Raw genomic sequence first — 12,187 nt, 5'->3', positions numbered from 1 at the left:
TGGCTGTCCCGGGCTGTCCCTGCTGAGTGTTGGCCTTGGAGGTGACTCCCGTGTTTAATGCAGGCTGAGCATTCTTGGAGCAATGCACTCTTGCGATTCCCTCTGGCCATTGCCAGGAAAAGAGGAAGGCCAGTGGGCTAATGCTTTAACAAGGCTGATGCTTGCTTAGTTTATCCAGAAAAATGGCCCCACATATTTTAGATGTAGCCTAATTTTGAATACTAAATATCAACTTATAAAAGCACATATTAAAGTTTTTTCTTATACATATATTTAGCAATGTGGCACTTTTGTTATATGAAATGATTTCTGGAACTAGAACCCTGATTCATGACCTTGCACCTGTAGGAATAAACTCCCAGTACAACACCTGAACTTGAGGGGACCCCAAGGGACCGAGTCAGTGATGTGCTGGGGGCTTTGGACTTTGCCTCCTGTGGGCAGATTAATATGAACACCCTCCTTCTCACAGCCGTGATTACCCTGGCCATACCTCACAGGCAGCCTGGAAAGGGGAGGTAATGGGGGTGGAGTCAGAGCCCCTGGGTTCACTGTCTGGCTGTCTCACTAGGTAACTGTGCAGCCTTAGGCTAGGCACCAAATTGTGTTGAATCTAGGCCTGGAGTGGTAGATCATGCCTGTAATCCCAGCACTTTGGGAGGCTGAAGCGGATGGATCACCTGAGGTCAGAGAGTTCGAGACCAGCGTCACCAACATGGTGAAACCCCGTCTCTACTAAAACTACAAAATTAGCCAGGCATGTTGGCACATGCCTGTAATCCCAGCTACTTGGGAGGCTGAAGCAGGAGAATCGCTTGAACCTGGGAGGCAGAGGTTGCAGTGAGCCAAGATTGTGCCATTGCACTCCAGCCTGGACAACAAGAGCAAAACTCCATCTCAAAAAACAACACATGGGGATAATGGCCAGAGAATTTAATGAGACGGTGAGTGTAAAGGTGCTTGATATATGTAAGTTGGCTTCCTGTGCGCCTCTTTACAGAACGCCTTTCTGCAGTGACTGTGCTTCCCTCCTGCCGTGCTGCCCAGCTCACCATGACTCACTGCTGGCTGGTGTACTGAAGAGGACTTGCAAAGCAGCCTTGGATGAACTCTCTGAGGACGGGCACTGACTACCAAGAAGAACATCCCATGTCCCACATCAGCACCACTCCACATCTTGAAAACTGAAGAACTGGTTCTTGGGTCCATTCTGGGCTTCTGAAGACTCTAAATCTTTAATCTACTGCCTCTAGCCCCAACTGTTCTTATCTCCGTTATCTGCTCTTACCTCACCCAAGGCCCTTTCGGCATTCTCTTGTGTGTGAGACCCAGACTCTAACTCCATTATATATGTTTGGGGTTGCCTGGCTCACCTTCACGTGTCTAAAAATTCCCCTAAGCACAGCTCCCACTGAAGAGGTGGGAATGGCCCCATTAATCTTGCCCCCTGTTCTTTTAGCTGTTTGACCCAGAGATTAAACACCTGACCCAAGAATGGTCAACCAGATTATTTCCCTTAGAAATTCCTTTTTCCTAAGAGACACAAAAAGGAGTCCCCAGTGACTGTGTGGCCAGCCAAGATGAATGGTCACTGTGGCAATGACTGCCATTCACATTAACTGCCAGCTGAAAGTCAAGAAGCAGGACAACAAAGCAGTCCACAGACAGAAACAGGGAGGAGGGGGCCTCATGGCCCCCAAGAAGAGGATAAAGTGGCTCTGGTTTTTGATGGCTTCTTCATTCTTGTAAAGATGGAAAGATGGGTTTCATCTCTTCTACCTGGAGTCTCCAGGATTCCAGCATCCTTACAATATCCCTCTTTTACTTGAGCAAATTTGGGTAGGCTTCCGATGTTTGTCATCAAAGCAGCCTTGGCCAGGAAATAAGACAAGGGTGTCTACTCTCACCATTTCTATTCAGCACTATGATTGAAGGCCTTGCGAGTGCAATAAGGCAAGATAAACAAACAGAAGGCATGACGATTGAAAAGAAAGAAATACGGCTGGGCGAGGTGGCTCGTGCCTATAATCCCAGCACTTTGGGAGGCTGAGGTGGGCGATCGCTTGAGATCAGGAGTTCAAGACCAGCATGGTCAACATGGTGAAACCCTGTCTCTACTAAAAATACAACAACAACAAAAATTAGCCAGGTGTGGTGGTGGGCACCTGTAATCCCAGCTACTTGGGAAGCTGAGGCAGGAGAATCATCTGAGCCCAGGAGGTGGAGGTTGCAGGGGGCCGAGATGGTGCCACTGCACTCCAGCCCAGGTAATAGAGTGAGACTCCATCTCAAAAAGAACGAATAAGCAAATTTATTAAGATCACGGGATACTAGGTGAACATGCAAAAATTAATTTTATTTTTATATACTATCAAAAAATGATTGAAAAATGAAATTAGGAAACACTGGCATTTAAAATAGGAAAAAAAACCATGACATACCTATAAACAAATTTATTTAAAATATGTGTAAAACCTTTACATTAAAAACTACAAATCATTGCTGGATTAATTTAAAGAATATCTACATAAATGCAAGATTAGGACACATTCATAGTTTGAACAATTTAAGTTGCCAATATTCAGGTGTCAATGATCACTTAATTTTTTAAAAAATTGACAAAAATTGTATATATTGTATACAATATGTTGTTTTGAAATATATATACCTTGTGGAATGGCTAAGTCAAGCGAGTTAACATACGCATTAAACCTGAAATTTATCTGTAGAGATAGTGCAATTTCAACTGAAATTGTAGCAGATTTTTTTTTGGTAGAAATTGACAAACCAATTCCAAAATTTGTATGTATGGAAATGCAAAAGATTTAAAATAGTCAAGACTATATTTAAAAAGAACAAAGTAGGAGGGTTTACACTACCAGATTTTAAGATTAAGCACAAAGCAACAGTATTTAAGACACTATGGTAGTGGCATAAAGATAGACAATTAGATCAATGAAACAGAATAAAAATTCAGAAATAGACTCACAAGTCTACAGTCATTAGACTATTGAAAAAAGTACCAATGCAGTTCATTGATGGAACAGAAAGCTTTCCCAATAAACAGTGCTAGAGCCACTAGAGATCTATATGGACCATAGACCCAAATGTGAAAATGAAGAGTCTAAAACTTCCATAAGAAAACGTAGCAGAGTATCTTCATGACTTTGAAGTAGTCAAATATTTCTTAGGATACAAAAGGACAAACAATTAAAAAATTGTTAACTTAGCCTTCATCAAAATTAAAAATTTCTGCTCATTAAAAGACAATAAACTTGGCTGGGCGCGGTGGCTCACGCCTGTAATCCCAGCACTTTGGGAGGCCGAGACGGGCGGATCACGAGGTCAGGAGATCGAGACCATCCTGGCTAGCACAGTGAAACCCCGTCTCTACTAAAAAATACAAAAAAATTAGCCGGGCGAGGTGGCGGGCGCCTGTAGTCCCAGCTACTTGGGAGGCTGAGGCAGGAGAATGGCGTGAACCTGGGAGGCGGAGCTTGCAGTGAGCTGAGATCCCGCCACTGTACTCCAGCCTGGGCGACAGAGCGAGACTCCGTCTCAAAAAAAAAAAAAAAAAAAAAAAAAGACAATAAACTTGACTAGGCACGGTGGCTCATGTCTGTAATCCCAGCCCTTTGGGAGGCCAAGGCAGGCAGATCAGCTGAGGTCAGGAGTTCGAGACCAGCCTGGCTTATATGGTGAAACCTTGTCTGTACTAAAAATAAAAAAATTAGCTGGGCGTGGTGGCAGCAGTCTGTCATACCAGCGACTTGGGAGGCTGAGGCAGGAGAATTGCTTGGATCTGGGAGATGGAGGTTGCAGTGAGCCAAGATCGCACCACTGTACTCCAGCCTGGGTGACAGAGCGAGACTCCAACTCAAAAAAAAAAAAAAAAAAAAAAAAAAAAGACAAGAAACTTAAAAGACAAGTAAGTCACAGGCTAGTAAAAAATATTTACAGTACACATATCTGAACAAAGACTTGTGTTCAAGATCTATAGAGAGCTCCAACAGATTAAAAATATAATAAAAAATACAAAATGGTTAGGCATCTTAAACATGCACCATGAATGGCCAATAAACATATGAAAAGGTGTTCAACATCCTTAGTTATGAGGAAACTGCAAATTAAAACCATAGTGAGAAACCACAATATAGTAAGACAGACAAAGACCGACAGTTCCAAGAGCTGGCAAGGATCTGGAGCAACTGGAACCTTGATGCCTTGCTGGTGGGAGTGTAAAACAGTACAACCATTTCGATAAATTATTTGCCTGTTTTTAATAAAGTTAAATGTACACCTATCCTAAGACCTAGCAAGTCCACTCCTGGGTATACAGCCCAGATAAATGAGTACATACATCCACAAAAAGAATTGTCTAAGGATGTTCATAGCAACTTTATTCATAATGGCTGAAAATTGGAAACAATTCAAATATCCATCAACAGAAGGGTAGATAACCAAATTGCAACAATACCTCTCAGTAATAAAAAAGAATAATCTGGGCCGGGCATGGTGGCTCACGCCAGTAATCACAACACTTTGGGAGGCTCAGGCAGGTGGATCATTTGAGGTCAGGAGTTCGAGACCAGCCTGGCCAATATGGTGAAACACCTGTCTCTATTAAAAATACAAAAATTAGCTGGGTGTAGTGACAGGCACTTGTAATCCCACCTATTTGGGAGGCAGGAGAATCACTTGAACCCAGGAGGTAGAGGTTGCAGTGAACTGAGATTGCACCACTGTACTCCAGCCTGGGCTACGGAGTGAGACTCTGTCTCAAAAAAAAAAAAAAAAAAAAAGAACAATCTGGTACACAAAAATTGATGAATTTCAAAAATATTATGTTGAGCAATAGAAGTCAGACACTGTAGAATACACACTGTGTGATCTCATTTGTTGTGTGAACCGACAAAACCAGTCTGCTGGTGATAGATGTTAGAAGATGGTCATATCTGAGAGTTGGATATTGACTTGAAAAGGGGCCCTGAGGGGCCCTGTTGGGGCAATAGAAATGTTCTATATCTTGGTCCAGTTGATGGTCAAGGAGATGTAGTACCTGTGTAAAAATTCATCAAGCTATAGACTCAAGATCTGAACATTTTATTGTAATGTAGGATGACCTTCAATAAAGCATCATTTAAATCACCTTTATGAATACACTAACGACAGCGACGATTCCAAAAACCAACCAGGGAGATGAAATATTTGGGGCTTTTCCGAGATAAATGCTGTAGTCTCTCTTTAATTGTTTTTTTTTTTTTTTTTTTTTTTTTTTTTTTTTTTTTGAGACGGAGTCTCGCTCTGTCGCCCAGGCTGGAGTGCAGTGGCGCGATCTCAGCTTACTGCAAGCTCCGCCTCCCGGGTTTACGCCATTCTCCTGCCTCAGCCTCCCGAGTAGCTGGGACTACAGGCGCCCGCCACCTCGCCCGGCTAGTTTTTTGTATTTTTTAGTAGAGACGGGGTTTCAGTGTGTTAGCCAGGATGGTCTCGATCTCCTGACCTCGTGATCCACCCGTCTCGGCCTCCCAAAGTGCTGGGATTACAGGCTTGAGCCACCGCGCCCGGCCGTCTCTCTTTAATTGTTACCAATCTTTGTGCCATGTAGGGGTTTTTGTTGTTGCTGTTACTGTTGGTATTTCTCCTCTGCTAAATTTAGATGATGAAATCTGCCTTTCTATGCACAACTCAGGTAAGGAGACAGAGAATGATTTCACTGTATGAGAGCAAAATGGACTTCAATAGGAATGGATAAAGACATTGGGAAGGTGACTATGGAAACTGAACAAGAGATGCTCAAAATCAGCGGCGACACTTTGCATCAGGGGCCCAGTATGAGAAGACAGAGACACAGAGATGTGGGCAAGAGCAGGGATGTGGATGACATCAGTTATGTGGATGACAGACCTCACTCAGAATGCTATGGAGCAAATGAAGCCGGGAGCAAATGACAGAGAATGGGTGAGGACCCCGGGAGTCTCACATCAGACAAGCAGAGATGGAGGGGCTCACTGATGGTCAATGTAGTATGCCCAGGAGAAATGCATATTTTAGACTTTACCTCTAAAAGCAGTAACTCAAAGCCCTCCGAACCTGACAGCCCGTCGGAGGCTTTTGTCTAGAACATGTCTTCACAGCAGGTGTATCATGACTTATCTTGCCGTGGAGATCCAGCTCAGAGAATGTAATAGTGACACGTGGCACAGTGGAGTTGGCAGGTCCTGCTTCAGAGGCAGTCACCATCAATGTGCTCACCAAAACCACCGTGCTCACTAAGCCACAAGACAGAAAGGTTGCAGGTTCATGGGCAAGCTGGACTTGGTGGGGCAAAAACAGGAAGGGGCTCACTTCTTCCTCCAGATTCCCCCCTTCACCCTGCTCTGTAGGTTGGCACCACCTGCCTGGGCCTTGTGTGAAACCTCAGGCAGGCCACGTGCAAAGCTTTGCTGGCTACTTGGAAATTATAAGCAAATGGTCTCTTTCGCTGGGTATTAAAGAGAGCAGCCCAAAGCGATTTCCTGACTGTCTGCTTCTCCCTCTCCAGGTGCAGACCCTGCCACAGCCAAAGCCCCTACCTCTTGCTCCATCTTCTCCCCACCCTCCAGTTGCTGTTTGGGCCCTCAGAGTGGGGGCCTGTGGGTGTCCTTAGACATATTTCCTGGGAGGTCTCTGACTACAATTCCTTGGCATGTGCAAAGCTCTTAAGCCGGGACTCCAGCAGGAAATGCTCTCGAGTAGCATCCTTTTCAAATCAGTTCACAGCTGGTTCTCTTCCTGGAGACCCACACGTGGCTCTAAGAAATCGCATCTCTCTGACTTGCCTTTGGTGTAAATGCTTGCCCCATCCCTGCTCAGCCCTGGCCCTTCTCTCCTTGCAGGCTGCTTCAGCCAGTTCGGCTCTGGATGTTTCCGGGTGTGAAGCAGGGTCCTGTCCCCAGATTCCAGAGATTTCCAAGTGGATCCCTTGAAGCCCTCCTCATTTGACCTAAGGGGAAAGGCTCCCACAGGGAAGGGTTGGAAACTCACAGCACCCTGACAACTCACAACTCCCCCCAAACAAAACCCAGTAGGCAGCCCTGTCACTCCCCCTTTCATCTAGTGTTAAAATGCGGAAATATTTGTGTTAAAACATTTTTACGTACCAATTGGCAGATAGCCACTGTCCTGAGACCCCTTCTGTCTTCACTTCCAGGGCCCTTTCTTGGTCCCTTGGACCCTTGCTCTGGCGTTGGGTCCTGGTTGTCAGTTATTTTACTGTCACTTCTGTTGATACCCTCCAGTGGGGGTTGGGGGTGGGGACCGAAGGTGGCTTCACTGTCGTGTCCCAGGTAGGTGGTCAGATATTTACAGTGTTGTTCTTGGCTCCTGGGGCTTAAGCCACATCAGAGACAGCAGGAAACAATTGTCCATTGCTATAGTTTGTATTTTTGTCCCCACCCAAATCTCATGTTGATATATAATCCCCAATGCCTGAGATGGGGCCTGGTGGGAGGTGTTTGGCAGATCCCTCATGTCTTTGTGCTGTCTTCGTGATAGTGAGTTCTCACGAGATGTGGATGTTTAAAAGTGCGTGGCACCTCTCACCCCACTCCCTTGTTCCTGCTCCCCCCACGTGAGATACCTGCTTTCCTTTTGCATTCCACCAGGATTGGAAGCTTCCTAAGGCCTCCCCAGAAGCAGATGCTGCCATATTTCCTGTATAGCCTACAGAGCTGTGAGCCACTCAAACCTCTTTTCTTCATTATTATTATTATTTTTTGAGACAGAGTCTCACTCTGTCACCCAGGCTGGAGTGCAGTGGCATGATCTGAGCTCACTGCAACCTCCGCCTCCTGGATTCAAGCAATTCTCGTGCCTCAGCCTCCCGAGTAGCTGGGATTACAGGCGTGTACTACCATCCCGGACTTGTTTTTGTATTTTTAGAAGAGATGGAGTTTTGTCATATTGGCCAGGCTAGTCTCAAACTCCTGACCTCATGTGATCCTCCTACCTCTTCCTCCCAAATTTTTCTTGTAAATTACCCAGCCTCGGGTATTTCTTTATAGCAATGCAAGAACAGCCTAATCCACCCATAATATCTAATTACATGCAAATAAAGTCGGGGTGTGTGTGTGTGTGCGCGCGCGTGTGTGTGTGGTCAAGGATCAATGGACAAAGCATCCTCAGGAAGGAAACGTTGCCTCCCCATCTTGTCCTAGGATTCTGCTCTGTTGCCTGGTTCACAATTCCCCAGAGCAGATATAGGGATACAATTTCCCTGTAGCCATCCAGGGATCTGTAGAGATTGTGAAGCTTCTAGGAATTTAGCTCCAAGAAATAATGAGGGCTGGGCATTAGGTTTTGCCACAGTGATATTTATCAGAGTGTGGCTTACAAAACAGCAAAAATTTGAAACTATCTTGGGTCAGAGATTGCTGTTGCCTCGCCTGTATCCACTGTCCCCTTCTTCCTCACTGATGGAACCCATTTGCTGAGGGCAGAAACAGACCTGGCTTCTTTTTTTTTTTTTTTTTTTTTTTTGAGACTAAGTTTCGCTCTTGTTGCCCAGGCTGGAGTGCAATGGCATGATCTCAGCTCACCGCAATCTCTGCCTCCTGGGTTCAAAAGATTCTCCTGCCTCAGCCTCCTGAGTAGCTGGGATTATAGGCATTCGCCACCATGCCTGGCTAATTTTGTATTTTCAGTAGAGATGAGGTTTCTCCATGTTGGTCAGGCTGGTCTCAAACTCCTAACCTGAGGTGATCTGCCCACCTCGGCTTCCCAAAGTGCTGGGATTACAGGCGTGAGCCACTGCACCTGGTCCAGACCTGGCTTTTATTTTATTTTATTTTACTTTATTTTATTTTATTTTGTTTTTTGAGACGGAGTCTTGCTCTGTCGCCCAGGCTGGAGTGCAATGGCGTGATCTTGGCTTACTGCAACCTCCGCCTTCTGGATTCAAGGGATTCTCCTGCCTCAGCCTCCCAAGTCACTGGGACTACAGGTGTGTACCACAGCACTTGGCTAATTTTTGTATATTTTAGTAGAGACAGGGTTTCATCATGTTGAATAGGCTGGTCTCAAACTCCTGATCTCAAGTGATCCACCTGCCTCAGTCTTCCAAAATACTGGATTATAGGCATGAGCCACTGCGACTGGCCCAGACCTGCCTTTTAAATGACACACCCATTTCCCAGCCTCCCTTGCTGGTGGAGGTGCCATGTGACCCAGTTTTGGCCAATAAGATATCAGCAGCAATGGTTGGTGGGGTTTCAGGGAATCTTCTTAAGAGCAGGGCAGACCTGGCTGGTGCCACGCCCTTCCCTTGCTGGCTTTTCTCTTTCCCTCCACCTGAGCTGTGGTTGTGATGGCTAGAGCTTTGGCAGTCACCTTGACAGATGATAGAGTAGAATGATAGAGCCTGGGTCCTTGCAAGCATGAAGGAGCTGCAGTCACAACCCTCTAGACTTCTTTCACACAACAGCCAAATAGATCTCTGCCTTGTTAAGCTGTGCTATGTTTTAAAATAAGCAGCTGAATTCGGTACTGACTGATACACTATCCAAAACCCAACAATAGGAGCATAATTAAGAAATCACAATCCAGTCATACTAGAGAATATTTTATAGTAAGATCTCGTTTTATGAAAAGGAAGTATGCATAAACATATAGAAAAAAAGACTTGGAGCACATTTACAACATAACAAAACTCTCTGGGTGGTGGTAGTACAGTGATTTTTTTTTTTTTTTAATGGGATCTTGCTCTGTTACCCAGGCTGGCCTCAAACTCCTGGGCTCAAACGATCTTCTGGCCTCAGCCTCCCAAAGAGCTGGGATTACAGGCACGAGCTGCTGTGCCTGGCCGAGATACAGTGAACTATCTTTTCCTTCCTTCCCTCCCTTCCTTCCTTCCCTCCCTTCCTTCCTTCCTTCCTTCCTTCCTTCCTTCCTTCCTTCCTTCCTTCCTTCCTTCCTTCCTTCCTTCCTTCCTCCCTCCCTCCCTCCCTCCCTCCCTCCCTCCCTTCCTCCCTCCCTCCCTTCTTCCCTCCCTCCCCTGCTTCCCTCATTTTTTGGAGACAGAGTCTCACTCCATCACCAGGACTGGAGTGCACTGGCTCTATCTCACCTCACTGCAACCTCCACATCCCGGGTTCAAGCGATTCTCTTGCCTCAGCCTCCCGAGTAGCTGGGATTACAGGCGAGCGCCACCACACCTGGCTAATTTTTTTTGTATTTTTAGTAGAGACAGGGTTTCCCCATGTTGGCCAGGCTGGTCTCAAACTCCTGGCCTCAAGTGATCTGCCTGCCTTGGCCTCCCAAAGTGCTGAGATTACAGGTGTGAGCCACCGTGCCAGGCTGTGATTTTTCTATTCTATTTCTTGATGTATGTAGTATTTAAAATTTCCTAGTTTTGTGACAGACAAGTAACAATAGTTTTTTTGTTAATTGTGCCTGTAATCCCAGCTCTTTGGGACGCTGAGACTGGAGTATTGTTTGAGCCCAGGAGTTTGAGGCCAGCCTGGGTAACATAGCAAGACCCCATTACTGCCCATAAATATTTTTTTAAAAATTACTGTATGAAACAGTAGTTTTTTTTGAAATTATGGAGTTTTTATTTTTATTTTTTTTTTAGCATGGGCAACCAAAAGTTACCATTTTTTTTTTAACATGACACCCTTGTAACCCTGTCAAGTCTTTGCAGCAGTGACCTCTGGTGCATCTTTCCCAGACCAGCATTCCTCACGATCTGCCATCTCTTACCTCATCTTCTGGGCTCCTGGGCCTGTCTGCACTGCTGTTCTCCAAGGAGGCATTCTGCTGCAGGGGATATTCAAGGTCAGGGACTCATTTACAGATTTTCCATTGTCCTGTGAATCTGTGACATTTCAGAAATGGAGCAAGTTAGAAGATATAGATCAACCCTTTTCAGGCAATTCTCTGCAAGCCTAGGACAGTAGCAGCAGTCACGGCAGTCACGCTAGAAGGTGGAGGAGGCAGAGGGGGAAGGGCCGTCCCTCCCCTCACTCCTTGAAGGGGAGTTTGTCACACCTCATGCTGTGTCAGATGGCCTGGGATGCCATCCCTATGAATATTATAATTATGGGCTGGGCGCAGTGGCTCACACCTGTAATCCCAGCACTTTGGGAGGCCGAGGTGGGGGGATCACCTGAGGTCAGGATTTTGAGACCAGCCTGGCCAATGTGGTGAAACCCCAGCTCTACTAAAAATGCAAAAATTAGCTGGGCGTGGTAGCGGATGCCTGTGATCCAAGCTACCTGGGAGGCTGAGGCAGGAGAATTGCTTGAACCTGGCAGGCAGAGGTTGCAGTGAACTGAGATCGTGCCACTGCACTCCAGCCTGGGTGAAAAAAAAAAGAAAATTATAATGATGGTATAAGCAACTTTATATACATTTACGTATACATAAACATACGTACGTAGTCAGTGGAAAAAAATATTGGAAATAAGAATACAAACCTGGCTAATGTTTAGAGGGCAACAAAGCTATAACCGTTGGTGTTATTTCTACTGGTCAAAAGTCACTGGCAACTTGCCAATTTTTTTTTAGCGTCTAACAATGCCCAAGTCCTAATCAATATTAAATAATGAGTCAGGTTAGCCTCCTCCAGAAAGTCTGCTCACCTGGGAGTGGGATGTTTAGGCAATGATCTGCTATGATTTTGAAGGGGTACTCATTTTGTAGATGAAACAGAGAATGTCCCATCAGCCCCCACCCCACACTCTTTCTCACCATCTAGGTCAAGTAGTACATTTTCTCCTTGGACTCTTGGATCAGGAAGCACTGAGCAGTCAAAAGAATTCACTCCAAGGAGGTGACATGAAGGAGTCACTGTAAATATAAAACTGCAAGGCCAAGCGCGGTGGCTCATGCCTGTAATCCCAGCACGTTGGGAGGCCGAGGTGGGAGGATCACTTGAGGTCAGGAGTTTGAGACCAGCCTGGCCAACATGGTGAAACCCTGTCTCTACTAAAAACACAAAAGTTAGGCTGAGCGTGGTGGCTCATGCCTGTAATCCCAGCACTTTGGGAGGCCAAGGTGGGCGGATCACGAGGTCAGGAGATCGAGACCATCCTGGCTAACAGAATGAAACCCAGTCTCTACTGAAAATACAAAAAATTAGCCGGGTATGGTGGTGGGCGCCTGTAGTCCCAGGTACTCCGGAGGCTGAGGCAGGAGAATGGCGTGA

The 12,187-nt window shown here is 45.8% G+C and overlaps 3 protein-coding genes across 4 annotated transcripts in view; 1 reads left to right on the top strand and 2 right to left on the bottom strand.

The window, feature by feature from the left end:
• The window catches only part of DGKD (diacylglycerol kinase delta), a 681,592-nt gene that overhangs the window by 155,536 nt on the left and 513,869 nt on the right, over nt 1-12,187 (top strand). The gene's annotated exons all lie outside the window — the stretch shown is intronic.
• Nucleotides 1-12,187, bottom strand: part of LOC126932571 (ephexin-1) — a 334,934-nt gene that overhangs the window by 82,721 nt on the left and 240,026 nt on the right. The window lies entirely within an intron of this gene.
• Nucleotides 1-12,187, bottom strand: part of LOC126932574 (ephexin-1-like) — an 84,959-nt gene that overhangs the window by 31,400 nt on the left and 41,372 nt on the right. For both annotated transcript variants that reach the window (XM_050751571.1, XM_050751570.1), the window contains exons 3-4: nt 10,741-10,855; nt 7,143-7,371 (exon numbers count right to left, since the gene is read on the bottom strand). In XM_050751571.1, the coding sequence (XP_050607528.1) occupies nt 7,143-7,371; nt 10,741-10,855 (344 nt within the window). The remainder of the gene's footprint in view (nt 1-7,142; nt 7,372-10,740; nt 10,856-12,187) is intronic.

Source organism: Macaca thibetana, chromosome 12 (assembly GCF_024542745.1).
Source record: "Macaca thibetana thibetana isolate TM-01 chromosome 12, ASM2454274v1, whole genome shotgun sequence".
Taxonomy (NCBI): Eukaryota; Metazoa; Chordata; class Mammalia; order Primates; family Cercopithecidae; genus Macaca; species Macaca thibetana.
This window is presented reverse-complemented; position numbering and strand designations above follow the sequence as displayed.